The following is a 22,570-nucleotide window of genomic DNA, read 5'->3' as shown; positions in this document are numbered from 1 at the left end:
CCCTTAATATATCTACTATCCTTCCTACAATATTAGTACTATATTTCCCACAGTACAGCTACAATCCTTTCCCCAATACCGCAACTGTCTTTCCCACAATATTACTACTGTCCTTCCCACGGTAATACAACTATTCTTCCCACAATATTACTGCTATCCCTCCCACAATATTACTACAGCCCTTCGCACAATATTACTACTATCCTTCCCATAACATTACTATTATCTATCCCACAATATCACTACGACCTTTCCCACAATATTGCTACACATCTTCCCACATTATTGCTACCATCCTTCCCACAATATTACTACTATCCTTCCCGCAATATTACTATTAACGTTCTCAAAATATCATTTCTATCCATCCGACAATATTGGTAATATCCTTCTATCAAAATATCACTATCATCCATACGACAATATTTCTACTATCCTTCCCATAATATTACTACTATCCTTTCCACAATATCACTACTACCCTTCCCTCAATATTTTACCAATCATTCCCACAATATCATTACTATCCTTCCCACAATATTACTACTATCCTTTCCACGATATTACTACTATCCATCCTAAAATATTACTATAATCCTTCCCACAATATAAATACTATCCTTCCCACAGTATTATTATCACCCTTCCCTCTACATTACTATTACTACAATATTACTACTATCTATCCCACAATATTTTTACTATCCTCCCCAAAATATTACTACTACCCTTCCCACGATATTGCTATAACCCTTACCACAATATTACTACTATCCTTCCCACAATATTACAACTACCCTTCCCACAATATTACTACTATCTTTCCCAGAATATTACTACTATCCTTCCCACAATATTACTATTATCCTTTTCATATTATTACCGCTATTCTTCCCACTATATTACTACTACCCTTGCCACAATATTACCACTATCCTTCCCACATTATTACTACTACCCTTGCCACAATATTATTACTACACTTTCCACAATATCACTACTATACTTCCCTAAATATTACTACTATCATTCCAGCGATATTACTAGTAACCTTCCCACAATATTACCACTATCTTTTCCACAATATTACTGCTACTCTTCTTAAAATATTATCACTATCTTTCCCACAATATTAATGCTATCCTTCCCATAATATTACTACTACCCTTCCCATTATATTACTACCATTCTTACCACAATATTACTACAATCCATCCCACAGTATTACTACTATCCTTCCCACAATATTACTACAATCCTTCCCACAATATTACTACAATCATTCCCACAATATTACCACTATCCTTCCAACAATGTTACTACTATCCATACAACTATATTATTATTATCCTTCCCACAATATTACTACAATCCTTCCCACAATTTTACTAATGTACGTCCCTTAATACATCTGCTATCCTTCCTACAATATTACTTCTATCTCTCCCACAATACAGCTACAATCCTTCCCACAATATCGCTACTGTCCTTCCCACAATATTACTACTATCCTTCCCACAGTAATACAACTATTTTTCCCACAATATTGCTGGTATCCTTCCCACAATATTACCACAATTCTTCGCACAATATTACTACTATCCTTCCAATAATATTACTACCATCCATCCCACAATATCACTACTACGTTTCCCACAATATTACTACAATCTTCCCACACTATTACTACTATCCTTCCCACATTATTACTATTTTCCTTCCCACAATATTACTATTATCCTTCCCAAAATGTTAATACTATCCATCCGACAATATTACTACTATCCTTGCACCAAAATATCACTATTACCCATCCCACAATATTACTACTATCCTTCCCATGATATTACTACTATCCTTCCCACAATATTACTTCTACCTTTCCCATAATATTACCACAGTCCTTCCCACTCTATTACTACTATCCTTCCCACAATATTGCTACTATCGTTTCCACAATGTTACTACTATCTATCCCAAAATATTACTACAATCCTTCCCATAATGTTACTGCCATCCTTTCCACAGTATTACTACTACCCCTCCCACTATATTACTATTACTACAATATTACTACTATCCATCCCAGAATATTTCTACTATCCTCCCCAAAATATTACTACTACCCTTCCCACGATATTGCTATAACCCTTACCACAATATCATTACTATACTTCCAACAATATTATTACTACCCTTCCCACAATATTACTACTACTACCCTTCCCACAATATTACTATCCTTCCCACAATATTTCTACTATCCTTCCCACAATATTACTATTACCCTTCACACAATATTACCACTATTCTTCCAACTATATTACTACTACCCTTGCCACAATATTACCACTATCCTTCCCACATTATTACTACTACCCTTGCCACAATATTATTACTGCTCTTCAAACAATACTAACACTATACTTCTCAAAATATTACTACTATCCTTCCAACAATATTACTAGTAACCTTCACACAATATTACCACTATCTTTTCCACAATATTACTACTACACTTCCCACAATATTATTACTATCCTTCCCACAATATTACTACTACCTTTCCCACTATATTTCTACCATTCTTACCAGAATATTTCTACCATCCATCCCACAATATTATTATAATCCTTTCTACAATATTACTTCTATCCTTCCCTCAATATTGCAACTATCCTTCCTACAATATCACTACTATCCATCCAACAATATTACTATTATCTGTCCCACAATATTACTAAAATCCTTCCCAAAATATTACTACTACCCGTTCCTTAATATATCTGCTATCCATCCCACAATATTACTAATATCTTTCCCATAATATAACTACAATCCTTCCCACATCATTACTACTGTCCTTCCCAAAACATTACTACTATCCTTCCCACAATATTACTATTATTCTTCCCTCAACATTACTGCTATCCTTCCCACATTATTACTACAATCCTTCGCACAATATTGCTACTATCCTTTCCATAATATTGCTACTATCCTTCCCACAATATTACTACTACCCTGCCCACAATATTACTACAATTCTTCCCACAATATTACTACTATCCTTCCCACAATATTACCACTATCCTTCCCACAATATTACTATTATCCTTCCCAAAATTTTAATACTATCCATCCGACAATTTTACTACTATCCTTCCACCAAAATATCACTACTATCCATCTCACAATATTACTACTATCTTTCCCATAATATTGCTACTATCCTTCCCACAATATCTCTATCATCCTTCCCACAATATTACAACAATCCTTCCCACAATATTACCACTATCCTTCTCACAATATTACTAGTATCCTTCCCACAACATTACTACTATCCCTCCCACAATATTACTATAATCCTTTCCACGATATTACTACTATCCTTCCCACAATATTACTAATATTCTTCTCACAGTATCACTACTAGCCTTCCCATAATATTACTATTATCCTTCCCACAATATTACTAACACCCTCCCCAGAATATTACTACAATCCTTCCCACAATGTTACTACTACCCTTCCAACAATATTACTACTATCCATCCCACAATATTACTACTATCCTTCCCAAAATATTACTACTGCCCTTCCCACAATATTGCTATAACTCTTACCACAATATCACTACTATCCTTCCCACAATATTACTACTACCCTTCCCACAATATCACTATTACTACCTTTCCCAGAATATTTCGACTATCCTTCCCACAATATTACTACTATCCTTCCTATGATATTACTACTACCCTTCCAACAGCATTACCACTATTCCTCCCACTATATTACTACTACCCTTCCACAATATTACCACTATTCTTCCCACTACCCTTGCCACAATATTACCACTATCCTTCCCACATTATTACCACTACCCTTGCCACAAAATTACTATTATCCTTCCAACAATATTACTAACACCCTCCCCAGAATATTACTACAATCCTTCCCATAACATTACTACTACCCTTACCACAATATTACCACTATTCTTCTCACTATATTACTACTACCCTTGCCACAATATTACCACTATCCTTCCCACATTATTACTACTACCCTTGCTACAATATTATTACTACTCTTCACATAATATTACTACTATACTTCCCAAAATATTACTACTGTCCTTCCAACAATATCAGTACTAACCTTCCAACAATATTACCACTATCTTTCCCACAATATTACTATTACCCTTCCCATAATATTATCACTATATCTCCCACAATATTACTACTACCCTTCCACATTATTACCACTGCCCTTCCCACAGTATTACTAATACCCTTTCCAATATATTACTACTATCCTCCCCATAGAATTACTACTATCCTTCCTATAATATTATTACTAATTTTTCTACAATATTCCTACTACCCTTCCCACAGCATTACCACAATCCTTCCCACAATATTACTACTACCCTTCCAACAATTATAATGCTACCTTTCCCAAAGTATTACAACTACCATTCCCAAGATATCACTAAAACCCTTTACACGGTATTACTACTATCCTTCCCAAAGTATTTCTACTATCCTTCTCAAAATATTACTACTATCCTTCCCACAGTATTACTATTTTCCTTCCCACAATATTACAACAATCCTTCCCATAATATTAGTACTATCCTTCCCATAATATCACTACCATCCTTCCCACAATACTAGTAACACCCTTCCCACAATATTACTACAATCTTTCCCACAATATTGCTACAATCTTTCCCACAATATTAATACTATTCTTCACACAATTTTACTACAGTCTTTCCCATATTATTTCTACGATCCTTCCCACGATATTACTACTACGCTTCCCACAAAATTACTACAATCCTTCCCACAATATTACCAATATCCCTCACACAATATGACTACTATCCTTCCAACAATATTACTACTATCCTTCCAACAATATTATTATAATCCTTCCCCCAATAATGATAATAAAATCCTTACCATATTACTACTATTATTCCCACAATATTGCTACTACTCTTCCCATAATATTACTAAAATTCATCCAAAAATATTGCTACTATCCTTCCCACACTATTACTACTATCCCTCCCACAATATTACCACTATCCTTCCTATGATATTACTACTATCCTTTACAAAGATATTCCTACTACCCTTTCCACAATAATACTACGATCCTTCCCACAATATTACTACTATCCTAAATACAGTATTAATACGACCCTTCCCACAGTATTGCTACTATCCTTCCCACATTATCGCTACTACTCTTCCCACAATATTACTACTACCCTTCCCACAATATTATAACCCTGCTTCCCATGATATCATTACTATCCTTCCCACAATATTACTACTATCATTCCCATACTATTACTATTCTCCTTCCCACAATATTATTACTACCCATCCCACAATATTACTACTATCCTTTCAATAATATCACTATTACTACCCTTCCAAGAATATTGCGACTATCCTTCCCACAATATTACTACTATCCTTCCCATAATATTACTACTACCCTTCCCACAGCATTACCACTATCCTTCCACTATATTAGTACTACCCTGCCCACAATATTACCACTATTCTTCCCACTACCCTTGCCACAATATTACCACTATCCTTCCCACATTATTACCTACTACCCTTGCCACAAAATTACTATTATCCTTCCACAATATTACTAACACCCTCCCCAGAATATTACTACAATCCTTCCCATAATATTACTACTACCCTTACCACAATATTACCACTATTCTTCTCACTATATTACTACTACCCTTGCCACAATATTACCACTATCCTTCCCACATTATTACTACTACCCTTGCTACAATATTATTACTACTCTTCACATAATATTACTACTATACTTCCCAAAATATTACTACTGTCCTTCCAACAATATCAGTACTAACCTTCCAACAATATTACCACTATCTTTCCCACAATATTACTATTACCCTTCCCATAATATTATCACTATATCTCCCACAATATTACTACTACCCTTCCACATTATTACCACTGCCCTTCCCACAGTATTACTAATACCCTTTCCAATATATTACTACTATCCTCCCCATAGAATTACTACTATCCTTCCTATAATATTATTACTAATTTTTCTACAATATTCCTACTACCCTTCCCACAGCATTACCACAATCCTTCCCACAATATTACTACTACCCTTCCAACAATTATAATGCTACCTTTCCCAAAGTATTACAACTACCATTCCCAAGATATCACTAAAACCCTTCACACGGTATTACTACTATCCTTCCCAAAGTATTTCTACTATCCTTCTCAAAATATTACTACTATCCTTCCCACACTATTACTATTTTCCTTCCCACAATATTACAACAATCCTTCCCATAATATTAGTACTATCCTTCCCATAATATCACTACCATCCTTCCCACAATACTAGTAACACCCTTCCCACAATATTACTACAATCTTTCCCACAATATTGCTACAATCTTTCCCACAATATTAATACTATTCTTCACACAATTTTACTACAGTCTTTCCCATATTATTTCTACGATCCTTCCCACGATATTACTACTACGCTTCCCACAAAATTACTACAATCCTTCCCACAATATTACCAATATCCCTCACACAATATGACTACTATCCTTCCAACAATATTACTACTATCCTTCCAACAATATTATTATAATCCTGCCCTCAATAATGATAATAAAATCCTTACCATATTACTACTATTATTCCCACAATATTGCTACTACTCTTCCCATAATATTACTAAAATTCATCCAAAATATTGCTACTATCCTTCCCACACTATTACTACTATCCCTCCCACAATATTACCACTATCCTTCCTATGATATTACTACTATCCTTTACAAAGATATTCCTACTACCCTTTCCACAATAATACTACGATCCTTCCCACAATATTACTACTATCCTAAATACAATATTAATACGACCCTTCCCACAGTATTGCTACTATCCTTCCCACATTATCGCTACTACTCTTCCCACAATATTACTACTACCCTTCCCACAATATTATAACCCTGCTTCCCATGATATCATTACTATCCTTCCCACAATATTACTACTATCATTCCCATACTATTACTATTCTCCTTCCCACAATATTATTACTACCCATCCCACAATATTACTACTATCCTTTCAATAATATCACTATTACTACCCTTCCAAGAATATTGCGACTATCCTTCCCACAATATTACTATTATCCTTCCCATAATATTACTACTACCCTTCCCACAGCATTACCACTATCCTTCCCACTATATTAGTACTACCCTGCCCACAATATTACCACTATTCTTCCCACTACCCTTGCCACAATATTACCACTATCCTTCCCACATTATTACTACTACCCTTGCCACAAAATTACTACTACCCTTCCCACAATATTACCACAATCTTTCCCACAATATTGCTACTATCCTTCCCTCCATATCACTACTATACTTCCCACAATATTACTACTATCCATCCCATAATATTATTGCTATCCTTCCCGCAATATTACTGCAATCTTTCCCACAATATTACAACAATCCTTCCCATAATATTACTACTATATTTCCCACAATATTACTACTGCCCTTCCCATAATATTACTACAATTCATCCTAAAAATATTACCACAATATTTCCACAATGTCACTACTATCCTTTCCACAACATTACTTCTATCCTTTCCACAATATTAGTACTACCCATCCCACAATATTACTACTATCCTTTCACAATACTAATACTATCTTTCCCATAATATTACTGCTATCTTTCCCACAATATCAGTACTACCCTTCCCACAAAATTACTATAATTCATCCCACAATATTACTACTATCCTTCCCATAATATCATTACTATACTTCCCACAATATTAGTAGTACCTTTCCCACAATACTCCTACAATCTTTCTCATGATATTACTACTATCCTTCCCACAATATTACTATCCTAACCACAATATTACTAATATCCTCCCCACAATATTATGACTATCCTTTCCACAATGTTTCTGCTATCCTTTAAACAATATTACTAAAATCCTTCCTACAATATTACTACTATCCTTCCCATAATATTACTACTGTCCTTCCCACAATATTACTACTACCTTTCCCACAATATTACTGCAATCTTTCCTACAATATCAACACTATCCTTCTCACAATACTAGTACTATCCTTCCTACAATATTACTACTATCCTTCCCATAATATTACTACCATCCATCCCATAATATTACTACTATCCTTCCCAAAATTTTACTACAATCTTTCCTACAATATTACTTTACTACTATCCTTCCCACAATATTACTACTATCCTTCCCATGATATTACTACTATCCTTCCCAAATTACTATTACCCTTCCCATAATATTACTACAATCCTCCCCAGTATTACAACTATCCTCCCCACAATATCACTACTATCACAATGTTACAATGTTACTACTATCCTTCCCATAATATAACTACTCATTTTCCCACAATATTACTACTACCATTCTCACAATATTACTATAATCCTTCGCACAACATTACTTCTACCCTCCTTACAATATCACTATATTCCTTCCCACAATATTGCTAATATCTGTCCCATAGTATTACTAATATGCTTCCCACAATATTACTACTGTCCTCCCACAATATTACTACTATTCTTCCCACAATATTGCTACTGTCTTTCCCACAATATTATCACAATCCTTCCCACAGTATTACTATTTTCCTTCCCACAATATTACTCCTGTCCTTCCCACAATATTACTACTATCCTTTCCATAATATTAATGCTATTCCTTCCACAATATTACTACTATCCTTTTCACAATATTACTACTATCCCTCCCACAATATTACTACTATGCTTCCCACAATATTACTACTATCCTTCCCACAATATTACTGCTATCCTTTCCATAATGTTATCACTATTCTTCCTACAATATCATATCACTACTATCCTTCCCACAATATTACTACTACCCTTCCCGTAATATTACTACTATCCTTCCTATATCATTACTAGTATCCTTCCTACAATATTACTACTATCTTTCCCACAATATTACTACTATCCTTTCCACAATAGTACTACTATTATTCCCACAATACTACTAATATCCTTCATACAATATTACTACTATCCTTCCCATAATATTACTACTATTATTCCCAAAATATTACTAATAACCTTCATACAATATTACTACTATCCTTCCCATAATATTACTACTATTATTCCCAAAATATTACTAATAACCTTCATACAATATTACTACTATCCTTCCCATAATATTACTGCTATCCTTCCCACAATATTACCACAATCCTTCCCATAATATTACTATTATCATTCCACAATATTACCACCATCCTTCCCACAATAATACTACCATCCCCATCAGAATATTACTACTACCCTTCGTAAGATATTACTGCTATCCTTCCAACAATATTGCCACTATCCTTCCCACAACAGGTTTGAGAAACAAGTGGAGTCCTTCGGGCGTGGACGAATGGAGGAAGAGGTGACCAGACTGAAGGAACGAAGAGACAAGGTGAGAGTTATACATTATTGTTTTATCGTTGGACATTCAGTACTGGTCTATGCTAATGTGATACAGTGTTGCTTTATATCTGGAACTTCAACACTGTTCAATGCTACTCTGATGTAATATTTCTTTATTACTGGTACTTCATTACTGTACTATGCGACTCTGATATAGTATTGCTTTATATATATATGTATATATATATATATATATATATATATATATATATATATATATATATATATATATATATATATATATATATATATATATATAAGTATGCAGCCTATTGTGGATTAGAGAGCTTGGGAAGGGAGTCAGTTGTTATTTGCTGATGTATATATATATATATATATATATATATATATATATATATATATATATATATATATATATATATACTAAAAGCCCTCCCCACTTTGTATTTTAACTTTCTAAAATGGGAAACAGAAGGAGTCACACGGGGAGTGCTCATCCTCCTCGAAGGCTCCGATTGGGGTGTCTATATGTGTGTGGATGTATCCAAGATGATCAACAAGGACAGATAGGTAGTATGTTTGAGGAAAGGAACCTGGATGTTTTGGCTCTGAGTGAAACGAAGCTCAAGGGTAAAGGGGAAGAGTGGTTTGGGAATGTCTTGGGAGTAAACTCAGGTGTTAGTGAGAGGACGAGAGCAAAGGAAGGAGTAGCACTACTCCTGAAACAGGAGTTGTGGGAGTATGTGATAGAGTGTAAGAAAGTAAAATTAGATTGATATGGGTAAAACTGAAAGTTGATGGAGAGAGATGGGTGATTATTGGTGCAAATGCACCTGGGCATGAGAAGAAAGATCATGAGAGGCAAGTGTTTTGGGAGCAGCAGAATGAGTGTGATAGTGGTTTTGATGCACGAGACCGGGTTATAGTGATGGGTGATTTGAATGCAAAGGTGAGTAATGTGGTAGTTGAGGGAATGATTGGTATACATGGGGTGTTCAATGTTGTAAATGGAAATGGTGAAGAGTTTGTAGATTTATGTGCTGAAAAAGGACTGGTGATTGGGAATACCTGGTTTAAAAAGAGAGATATAAATAAGTATACGTATGTAAGTAGGAGAGATGGCTAGAGAGCGTTATGCGATTACGTGTTAATTGATAGGCGCGCGAAAGAGAGACTCTTGGATGTTAATGTGCTGAGAGGTGCAACTGGGGGGATGTCTGATCATTATCTTGTGGAGGCGAAGGTGAAGATTTGTAGAGGTTTTCAGAAAAGAAAAGAGAATGTTGGGGTGAAGAGAGTGTTGAGAGTAAGTGAGCTTGGGAAGGAGACTTGTGTGAGGAAGTAGCAGAAGAGACTGAGTACAGAATGGAAAAATGTGAGAACAAAGATGGTAAGGGGAAGTGGGGGAGGAATGGGATGTATTTAGGGAAGCAGAGATGGCTTGCGCAAAAGATGCTTGTGGCACGAGAAGCGTGGGAAGTGGGCAGATTAGAAAGGGTAGTGAGTGGTGGGATGAAGAAGTAAGATTATTAGTGAACGAGAAGAGGGAGGCATTTGGACGATTTTTGCAGGGAAAAAATGCAAATGAGTGGGAGATGTATAAAAGAATGAGGCAGCAGGTCAAGAGAAAGGTGCAAGAGGTGAAAAAGAGGGCAAATGAGACGTTGGGGTGAGAGAGTATCATTAAATTTTAGGGAGAATAAAAAGATGTTTTGGAAGTAGGTAAATAAAGAGCGTAAGACAAGGGAACAAATGGGAACTTCAGTGAAGGGGGCTAATGGCGAGGTGATAACAAGTAGTGGTGATGTGAGAAGGAGATGGAGTGAGTGTTTTGAAGGTTTGTTGAATGTGTTTGATGATAGAGTGGCAGATATAGGGTGTTTCGGTCGAGGTGGTGTGCAAAGTGAGAGGGTTAGGAAAAATGATTTGGTAAAGATAGAAGATGTAGTAAAAGCTTTGCGGAATATGAAAGCTAGCAAGGCAGCGGGTTTGGATGGTATTGTAGTGGAATTTATTAAAAAAAAGGGGGCGACTGTGTTGTTGACTGGTTGGTAATGTTATTTAATGTATGTATGATTCATGGTGAGGTGCCTGAGGATTGGCGGAATGCATCCATAGTGCCATTGTACAAAGGCAAAGGGGACAAAGGTGAGTGTTCAAATTACAGAGGTATAAGTTTGTTGAGTATTCCTGGGAAATTATATGGGAGGATATTAATTGAGAGGGTGAAGGCATGTACAGAGCATCAGATTGGGGAAGAGCAGTGTGGTTTCAGATGTGGTAGATGATATGTGGATCAGGTGTTTGCTTTGAAAAATGTATGTGAGAAATACTTAGAAAAGCAAATGGAATTTTATGTAGCATTTATGGATCTGGTGAAGGCATATGATAGAGTTGATAGAGATGCTCTGTGGAAGGTATCAAGAATATATGGTGTGGGAGGAAAGTTGTTAGGAGCAGTGAAAAGTTTTTATCGAGGACGTAAGGCATGTGTACGTGTAGGAAGAGAAGAAAGTGATTGGTTCTCAGTGAATGTAGGTTTGCGGCAAGGGTGTGTGATGTCCCCATGGTTGTTTAAAAGTTTGTGGATGGGGTTGTTAGGGAGGTGAATGCAAGACTTTTGGAAAGAGGGGCGAGTATGCAGTCTCTTGTGGATGAGAGGGGCAAGTATGCAGTCTGTTGTGGATGAGAGAGCGTGGGAAGTGAGTCAGTTGTTGTTCGCTGATGATACAGCGCTGGTGGCTGCTTCATGTGAGATACTGCAGAAGCTGGTGACTGAGTCTGGTAAAGTGTGTGAAAGAAGAAAGTTGAGAGTAAATATGAATAAGAGCGAGGTTATTAGGTACAGTAGGGTTAAGGGTCAAGTCAATTGGGAGGTAAGTTTGAATGGAGAAAAACCGGAGGAAGTGAAGTGTTTTAGATATCTGGGAATGGATTTGGCAGCAGATGGAACCATGGAAGCGGAGGTGAATCATAGGGTGGGGGAGGGTGCGAAAATTCTGTGAGCCTTGAAGAATGTGTGGAAGTCGAGAACATTATCTCCGAAAGCAAAAATGGCTATGTTTGAAGGAATAGTGGTTCCAACAATGTTGTATGGTTGCGAGGCGTGGGCTATGGATAGAGTTGTGCGCAGGAGGGTGGATGTGCTGGAAATGAGATGTTTGAGGACAATATATGGTGTGAGGTGGTTTGATCGAGTAAGTAATGTAAGGGTAAGAGAGATGTGTGGAAATAAAAAGAGCGTGGTTGAGGGAGCAGAAGAGGGTGTTTTGAAATGGTTTGGGCACATGGAGAGAATGAGTGAGGAAAGATTGACCAAGAGGATATATGTGTCGGAGTTGGAGGGAACGAGGAGATGTGGGGGACCAAATTGGAGGTGGAAGGATGGAGTGAAAAAGATTTTGAGTGATCGGGGCCTGAACATGCAGGAGGGTGAAAGGCCGGTAAGGAACAGAGTGAATTGGACCGATGTGGTATACCGGGGTCGACGTGCTGTCAATGGATTGAATCAGGGCATGTGAAGCGTCTGGGGTAAACCATGGAAAGTTGTGTGGGGCCTGGATGTGGAAAGGGAGCTGTGGTTTCGGGCATTATTGCTTGACAGCTAGAGATGAATGGGAACGAATGGGGCCTTTGTTGTCTTTTCCTAGCGCTACCTCGCACACATGAGGGGGGAGGGGGATGTTATTCCATGTGTGGCGAGGTGGCGATGGGAATGAATAATGGCAGGCAGTGTGAATTGTGTGCATGTGTATATATGTAGGTGTCTGTGTGTGTATGTATATGTGTGCATTGAGATGTATGGGTATGTGTATTTGCGTGTGTGGACGTGTATGTATATATATGTGTATGGGGGTGGGTTGGGCCATATCTTTCGTTCGTTTCCTTACGCTGCCTCGCAAACTCGGGAGACGGCGACAAAGCAAAATAAAAAAAGAAAAAAAATAATATATATATATATATATATATATATATATATATATATATATATATATATATATATATATATATATATATATATATATATATATATATATACACGCAAACATATACATATATACACATGTACAAATTCATACTGTATGCCCTTATCCATTCTCGTCGCCACCCCGCCGCACATGAAATGAAAACTCCCGCCCCTCGCATATGCGCGAGGTAGCGCTTGGAAAAGACAACAAAGGACACATTCGTTCACACTCAGTCTCTAGCTGTCAGTTATAATGCTCCGAAACCACAGCTCCCTTTCCACATCCAGGCCCCACAAAACTTTCCATGGTTTACCCCTAGACGCTTCACATGCCCTGGTTCAATCCATTGACAGCACGTCGACCCCAGATTACCACATCGTTCCAATTTACTCTGTTCCTTGCTCGCTTTTTGCTCTTCTGCATGTTCAAGCCCCGATCACTCAAAGTCTTTTTCACTCCATCCTTCCTCCCCCTATTTGGTCTCCCACTTCTCGTTCCCCTCACCTCAGACACATTTATCCCCTTTGTCAATCTTTCCTCACTCATTCTCTCCATGTGACCAAACCATTTCAATACACCCTCTTCTGCTCTCTCAACCACTCTTTTCATTACCACAAATATCTCTTACTCCTTTATTACTTACTCGATCAAAACACCTCACACAACATATTGTCCTCAAACATCTCATTTCCAGCACATCCGCCCTCCTCTGCACAACTCTATCTATAGCCCACGCTTCGCAACCATATGACATTGTTGGAATCAGTATTCCTTCAAACATACCCATTATCGCTTTCTAAGATAATGTTCTCGCCTTCCACACATTTTTCAACGCTCCCAGAACTTTGGCCCCCTCACCCACCCTGTGACTCACTTCTGCTTCCATGGCTCCATCCGCTGCCAAATCCACTCCCAGATATCTAGAACATTTCACTTCCTCCAGTTTTTCTCCATTCAAACTTACCTCCCTAATTGACTTGTCCCTCAACCCTACAGTAACTAATAACCTTGCTCTTATTCACATTTACTCACCTTTTTTCTTTCACATACTAGCTTCTGCAGTTTCTCTCCCAAATCAGCCACTAGCGCTGTATCATCAGCGAACAACTGACTCACTTCCCAAGCCCTCTCATCCACAACAGACTCCATACTTGCCCCTTTCTCCAAAACTCTTGCATTCACCTTCCTAACAACCCCATCCAAAAAAAATTAAACAACCATGGAGACATCACTCACCCCTGCCGCAAAACAACATTCACTAGGGATAGAGGAAAAAGAATACTTCCCATACATTCCTCACGTGTCGTAGAAGGCGACTAAAGGGGACGGGAGCGTGGTGCTAGAAACCCTCCACTTCTTGTATTTCAACTTTCTAAAAGTGGTAGTAGAAGAAGGAGTTACGTGGGGAGTGCTCATTCTCCTCAAAGGCTCAGATTGGGATGTCTAAATGTGTGTGGATGTAACCAAGATGAGAAAAAAGGAGAGATAGGTAGTAAGTTTGAGGAAAGGAACCTGGATATTTTGGCTCTGAGTGAAACGAAGCTCAAGGGTAAAGGGGAAGAGTGGTTTGGGAATGTTTTGGGAGTAAAGTCAGGGGTTGGTGAGAGGACAAGGGCAAGGGAAGGAGTAGCACGTCTCCTGAAACAGGAGTGGTGGGAGTATGTGATAGAGTGTAAGAAAGTAAACTCTAGATTGATATGGGTAGAACTGAAAGTGGATCTAGAGAAATTGGTGATTACTGGTGCCTTTGCACCTGGGCATGAGAAGAAAGATCGTGAGAGGCAAGTGCTTTGGGAGTAGCTGAATGAGTGTGTTAGTAGCATTGATGCACGAGAACGGGTTATAGTGATGGGTGATTTGAATGCAAAGGTGAGTAATGTGGCAGTTGAGGGAATAATTGGTATACATGGGGTGTTCAGTGTTGTAAATGGAAATGGTGAAGAGCTTGTAGATTTGTGTACTGAAAAAGGACTAGTGATTGGGAATACCTGTTTTAAAAAGAGAAATACGTATGTAAGTAGGAGAGATGGCCAGAGAGCATTATTGTATCATGTGTTAATTGATAGGCGCGCGAAAGAGAGACTTTTGGATGTTAATGTGCTAAGAGGTGCAGCGGGAGGGATGTCTGATCTTTATCTTTTGGAGGCGAAGGTCAATATTTGTAGAGGTTTTCAGAAAAGAAGAGAGAATGTTGGGGTGAAGTGAGTGGTGAGAGTAAGTGAGCTTGGGAAGGAGACTTGTGTGAGGAAGTACCAGGAGAGACTGAGTGCAGAATGGAAAAAGGTGAGTTTGAAGGACGTAAGGGGAGTGCGGGAGGAATGGGTTGTATTTAGGGATGCAGTAATGGCTTCCCCCAAAAAGGCTTGTAGGCATGAGAAGCGTGGCAGGTGGGCAGTCTAGAAAGGGGAGTGAGTGGTGGGATTAAGAAGTAAGACTATTAGTAAAAGAGAAGAAAGAGGCATTTGGACGAGTTTTGCAAGGAAACAGTGCTAATGACTGGGAGATGTATAAAAGAAAGAGGCAGAAGGTCAAGAGTAAGGTACAAGAGGTGAAAATGAAGGCAAATGAGAGTTGAGGTGAGAGAGTATCATTAAATTTTGGGGAGGATAAAAAGATGTTTTGGAAGAATGCAATAAAGTGCGTAAGGCAAGAGAACAAATGGGAACATCAGTGAAAGGGGGCTAATGGGGAGGTAATAACAAGTAGTGGTGATGTCAGAAGGAGATTGAATGAGTATTTTGAAGGTTTGTTGAATGTGTTGATTGTTAGAGTGGCAGATATAGGGTGTTTTGGTCGAGGTGGTGTGCGAAGTAAGATGGTAAGGGAGAATGGTTTGGTAAACATAGAAAAAGTAGTAAAAGTTTTGCGGAAGGTGAAAGCTGGGAAGGTAGCGGGTTTGGATGGTATTGCAGTGGACTTTATCAAAAAAGGGGGTGACTGTGTTGTTGACTGGTTGGTAAGGTTATTTCATGTATGTATGACTCATGGTTAGGTGTCTGAGGATTGGCGGAATGCGTGCATAGTGCCATTGTACAAAGGCAAAGGGGATAAGAGTGAGTGCTCAAATTTCAGAGGTATAAGTTTGTTGAGTATTCCTGGTAAATTATATGGGAGGGTATTGATTGAGAGGGTGAAGGCATGTACAGAGCATCAGATTGGGGTAGAGCAGTGTGGTTTCAGAAGTGGTAGAGGAAGTGTGGATCAGGTGTTTGCTTTGAGGAACGTATGTGAGAAATACTTAGAAAAGCAAATGGATTTGTATGTAGCATTTATGGATCTGGAGAAGGCATATGATAGAGGTGATAGAGATGCTCTGTGGAAGGTATTAAGAATATATGGTGTGGGAGGCAAGTTGTTAGAAGCAGTGAAAAGCTTTCATCGAGGATGTAAGGCATGTGTACGTGTAGGAAGAGAGGAAAGTGATTGGTTCTCAGTGAATATACATATATATATAATCTTAACCTGAGCCAGGTACCCATTCTATCGACCAACGTCATGGATGGATGAACAGTTGGGTTGACTCTGGACCGACTGCTCAACCAGGATTTGAGCTATGCGCTCGATCCTGGGTGGCTTGTTAAGGCGTAACAGTTAGGAACGCTAAGCGTTACTCCACGGGAGCAGCTGAATGAGTGTATCAGGGTATCATCGATGAGTGATTTGAATGGGAAAGTGAGTAATCAGGTAGTTGAGTGTATAATTGGGTATTGGGTATAATGGGATATTGAGTGTTATGAATGAAAATGATGAACAGCTTTTAGAGTTGTGTGCTGAAAGGGGACCCGTGTCTTGGAATACCTGGCTTCAAAAGAGGGAAATACACAAGTATTCGTATGTGAGTAAGAGATGTAGTGAGTAGGCATTACGATATTACATATTAACTGATAGGCGTGTAAAAAAAAAGACTTTTGGATGCAAATATGCTTAGAGGGACAGCATATGAGATGTCTGCTCACTATCTTGTGGAGTCGTAAGTGAAGATTTGTAAAGGTTCGGAAAAGACGAAGCAATGTTAGTGACAATAGAGTGATGAGGATAAGTGAGCTTAGAAAAGAGACTTGTGTAGTAAAGAAATACCTGGAGAGACAGAGTGTAGAATGGCAAAAGGTTTGAGTAAATGAAGCACGGAGAGCGAGTGCAGAATGGGGGGTTATTAAGGAAACAGCGCTGACATGTGCCAGAGATGCAAATGGCATGCTAATGGTAGGAGGAAGGAAGATGAGTAAGGGTAGAGGGTGGTGGAATGAAGAAGTAAAGTTGGTGAAAGAAAAAAGAAAGGCGTATAAAAGAAAGAAACAGGAGGTCAAGGGTAAGATGCAGGGGTCGCAAATTGAGGGTAAATGAGATTTAGTATGAGAGAGTATCATTAGAATTTTGAGAGAATAGGAAGATGTTTTGGGAGGAGGTTACTAATGTGCGAAAAACAAAGGGACAAATAGGGACATCGGTGAAGGGGCAAAACGGCAAGGATAACAGGTAGTGATGAAGCGAGTATTTTGAAGGCTTGCTGAATGTGTTTGATGATAGAGTGGCAGATGTAGAGTGTTTTGGCTCGGGTGATAGGGGAGATGAGAGGGTCATTAAGAGTGATTTGGTGAAGATAGAAGAGGTGGTGAAAGCCTTACGTAAGATGAAATGTGGTAAGGAGGCTGGAGTTGATGGTATTGCTGTTGACTTTATTAAGAAAGTGGATGACTGTGTTGTTGACTGATTGGTAAGGATTTGCAGTGTATGTATGGATCATGATGAAGTGCCTGAGGATTGGCATAGTGCATGTCTAGTATATTTGTATAAAGGCAAAGGTATAATGTAACGTATTCAGACTAAAGAGGTGTAATCTTTTAGTGTACACTTTGTAAGTTGTATAGAAGGGTATTAACTGAGAGGGTGTACAGAGCATTTGACCGACAAGGAGGAGTGCTATTTCAGAAGTGTTAGATGATGTGTGGATCAGATGTTTACTTTAGAGAACATGTGAGAAATACTTAAAGAAACAGATGGATTTGTACGTGGCATTTATGGAACTGAAGAAGGCATATAATATGATTGACACAAATGCTGTATGCAAGGTTTTAATAATATGCAGTGTGAGAGGAAGGCTGCTAGAAACAGTGAGAAGTATCTCATCAAGGGTGTAAGGCATGTGTATGTGTAAGAAGAGAGGAGAGTGAATTGTTCCAAGTGGAGGTTGGTCTGCGGCAGGGGTGTGTTACATCACCATAGTTGTTTAACTTGTTTATGGATGGGGAAGCGAGAGAGGTAAATGCGAGAGTCTGGGAGAGAGTGAGGAGCATGTACGCTAAGGAGTGAGGGCCTGGGAAGTGAATCAGTTGTTTGCTGATGATACAGCAATGGTTGCATATTCGAGTGATAAACTGCAGAAATTGATTACTGGTTCTGGAATAGTGTGACAGGAGTAAGGTGAGCGTGAATGTGATCAACGGCAAGGTTATTAGGCCTAACCGGGTTGAGGAACACGTTAATTGGGGTGTGAGTTTGAACAGAAAGAACTTAGGAAAATTGGATGTGTTTTAGATATCTGGGAGTGGACATGGCGGGGAATGGAACCCTAGAAGTGGAAGTGAGTGATGTGAGGAGAGGGAGAGAGAGAGAGAGAGAGAGAGAGAGAGAGAGAGAGAGAGAGAGAGAGAGAGAGAGAGAGAGAGAGAGAGAGAGAGAGAGAGAGACAGAGAGAGAGAGAGAGACAGAGAGAGAGAGAGAGATTCTGAGAGCGCTGAAGAATAAATGAAAAGAAAGTTATCTCGGGAGAAAAAGCGGGTACATTTAAAATCAAAGTAGTCCCAACAATGTTATAAGAATGCGTGACTGCGCAGGAGGGTGGATGTGTTGGACATGAGATGTTTGAGTATGTGGTGTGAGGTGGTTTCATCGAGTATGTAATGAAAGGGTAAGAGAGATGTGTGGCAATAAAAAGAGTGTGGTTGAGAGAGCAGAAGAGGGTGTATTGAAATGGTTTGGTCACATGGAGAGAATGAGTGAGGAAAGATTGACAAATAGGGTATATGTGTCAGAGGTGGAGAGAACGAGAAATGGGAGACCAGATTTGAGGTGGAAGGATGTAGCGAGAAAGATTTTGAGCGATCGGGACCTGAACATGCAGGAGGGTGAGAGACGTACGAGAGATAAAGGGAATTGGAACAATGTGGTATACGGAGGTCGACGTGCTGTCAATGGACTGAGCCAAGGCTTGTGAAGCGTTCCGTAGTAAACTATGGAAAGGTTGTAGGGTCCTGTTGTGGACAAGAAGTTGTGGTTTTTCAGAGAACAGACGAAGATAATCCGCATCCACTTACTTCTATTCTTCAGCTGTCATGTGTGATGTACCGAAACCACAGCTCCCTTTCCACATCCAGGCCCGACAAAACTTTCCATGGCTTAACCCAGACGCTTCACATGCCATGGTTCAATCCATTGACAGCACGTCGACCCAAGTGCACCACATTGTTCCAATTCTTTTCATATACTCCTGCTTGCTCACTGTATTTTTTTTTTTTTTTTGCGTCAATGAGGTAGCGACAGAAACATACTAAATGAAGCCCCTATCCATTATCGAGCTGTCATGGATAACGCACCTAAACCGTAGCCCTGCTAGACAGAGTCATCCCCCATAGACATTTCCCTGGTTTCTTCTGTAGTTAGTATTTTGACGGCAGGTCGGCCATCAGATAGTTCGTTCTGTACCATGCACGCCTCATACCCTCCTGCATATCAGGCTCAGATAACTTCAAACGTTTTTCATTCAGCCCTTCTATCTGGCTGTTGGTTTTCTCCGGCTTGTGGCACATATATGCTGTTAGTCAGTCGCTCCTCTTTCGTCCTCTCTGTAAGTCCAGACCTCTTCAACCACCCTGCTTAGGTCTCTCCTTACTATAAATCAAACCACATAACACAGCGCAATGTTCAAGAATGTTCAATTCCCAACTTTTCTAGCCCCTATGATACGTTTGTGTTTACGGCCTGTGACTCGCATCCATAATGCACTAGCTGGACTGCTGTCCGTCTTTGTTCTCAAGACAATAACCTCACTTTCCATACACTCAGTGCGCCCAACACCCTTACCCCATCACCGACCATATTGCTCACTTTAGTTCCCATAGTATCGAGCCAGTCATGTCCACTCCCAGGGATTCAAAACATCCATCCTCATCCAGGATTCTCCACGTAAAATTACTCTCAGACCAACAGGCTTTCCTACCCTATTAAACCTCATCACAATACTTGTATTTACCTCAACTTTCAGTCCCTCCTTTCTCACATTTTCCAAGAATCTTACACTAATTTCTGCAGTTTCTCACTCAAGTCTGACACCAGAGAAGTGAATCTACAAACTTCAACATCTGCAAACTTCAACTGACTCACCTTTCAGTTCCTAACCCTGCAGTCTTCAGCAGACTGCATACCTGTCCCTCTTTCTAAAAACCCTTGCATTTACCTCCCTCACAAACTATCCACAAACATATCAAACAACTATGATGACATCACACTCTTCACGCAGAACAACCATCTCCTTACGTCACTCATCCTCTTCTCTTACTACTCGCACACTCGCCTAACTCTCTTGATGTACACAAAGCATCTCTATCAACCTTATCTTACACATAAATGCCAAATAAAAATAACTATCTTTCTCAAAGTGTTTTGCTAAGAAATTCTTGAAAGCAAGCAGCTGATCTACATATCATCTACCAATCCTGAGCCACATCTCAATATCTTGTCACTCACTACTCTTCTACACAACTTGATATGTACACTCAACGTTTTCTACCTACGTAATTCGTACATTCACTTTTGTGAAAGGATAGTGAAGGTTAGTGATCTTGGAAAAGAGATGTGTTACGGAGGGTAGCAAGAGAGGTTAAGTGCAGATTTGCTGAAGGTGAGAGCAAACCAAACTGTGAGAACATTCTAGGAATGGAAGGTATTTAGGGAAGTATATACATGTGCTGGTAAAGCAGATGGCATGTGGAAAATGGGATATCAGCATTTGAGAAAGGATAATGAGTTCTGGGACGAAATTAAGTTGGTAGTGAGAGATAAGAGAGAATTTCATGTGCATTATCTGCAGGAATGGAATGCAAGTTATTATGAGACAGACGAGAGAAAGTGGTATGAACGCTGGTAAATGAGAGATGGGATAAGACAGCATCAGCAAACGTCAGAGAGATTAAGAGCATCAGTTAAAGGAGGAGACGGGAAAGCTGTACCAGACATATAGCTGCTGGTGAAGGACTGTTGACTGTGTTACATGGTAGTTGGAAATTTACTTAAGAATGTTTCACTTTCCTCACAATATGATGTCATGCAGAGGTAAATGGTATACACGTATGGTAACAAAGGTGTCTCCGGCAGGTGTGGCAACAGTGTGGCCTTCAGGAAGCAGTGAACAGTAAGCGACGTCCCCACACAGACGTCATCCTACACACAGACAAGAGCTCCAAGGTCGCCCACACACACAAGGGCTCCCAGAGCGAGAAGGGACAACACCTCGTCATCCAGTATGAAGTGCACAACAATGGCTCCACCCAGTGAGTGTGGATCGAGGCATGATGACAGCTGTAGCACAGGTGGTGGGAGGGAAGCAGTGATGGTACAGCTGTAGCACAGGTGGTGGGAGGGGAGCAGTGATGGTACAGCTGTAGCACAGGTGGTGGGAGGGAAGCAGTGATGGTACAGCTGTAGCACAGGTGGTGGGAGGGGAGCAGTGATGGTACAGCTGTAGCACAGGTGGTGGGAGGGAGGCAGTGATGGTACAGCTGTAGCACAGGTGGTGGGAGGGAAGCAGTGATGGTACAGCTGTAGCACAGGTGGTGGGAGGGGAACAGTGATGGTACAGCTGTAGCACAGGTGGTGGGAGGGGAGCAGTGATGGTGCAGCAGTAGCACAGGTGGTGGGAAGGGGGTAGTGATGGTACAGCTGTAGCACAGGTGGTGGGAAGGGGGTAGTGATGGTACAGCAGTAGCACAGGTGGTGGGAAGGGGGTAGTGA

The 22,570-nt window shown here is 39.4% G+C and overlaps 1 protein-coding gene across 1 annotated transcript in view; it reads left to right on the top strand.

The window, feature by feature from the left end:
- The window catches only part of LOC139758863 (galactosylceramide sulfotransferase-like), a 51,201-nt gene extending 29,087 nt beyond the window's left edge, over positions 1-22,114 (top strand). Inside the window, exons 2-3 of the mRNA XM_071680727.1 lie at positions 9,546-9,624; positions 21,935-22,114. Coding sequence (XP_071536828.1) covers positions 9,546-9,624; positions 21,935-22,114 — 259 coding nt within the window. The remainder of the gene's footprint in view (positions 1-9,545; positions 9,625-21,934) is intronic.
- Positions 22,115-22,570: the final 456 nt, after the last annotated feature.

Source organism: Panulirus ornatus, chromosome 31 (genome assembly GCF_036320965.1).
Source record: "Panulirus ornatus isolate Po-2019 chromosome 31, ASM3632096v1, whole genome shotgun sequence".
NCBI lineage: Eukaryota > Metazoa > Arthropoda > Malacostraca > Decapoda > Palinuridae > Panulirus > Panulirus ornatus.
This window is presented reverse-complemented; position numbering and strand designations above follow the sequence as displayed.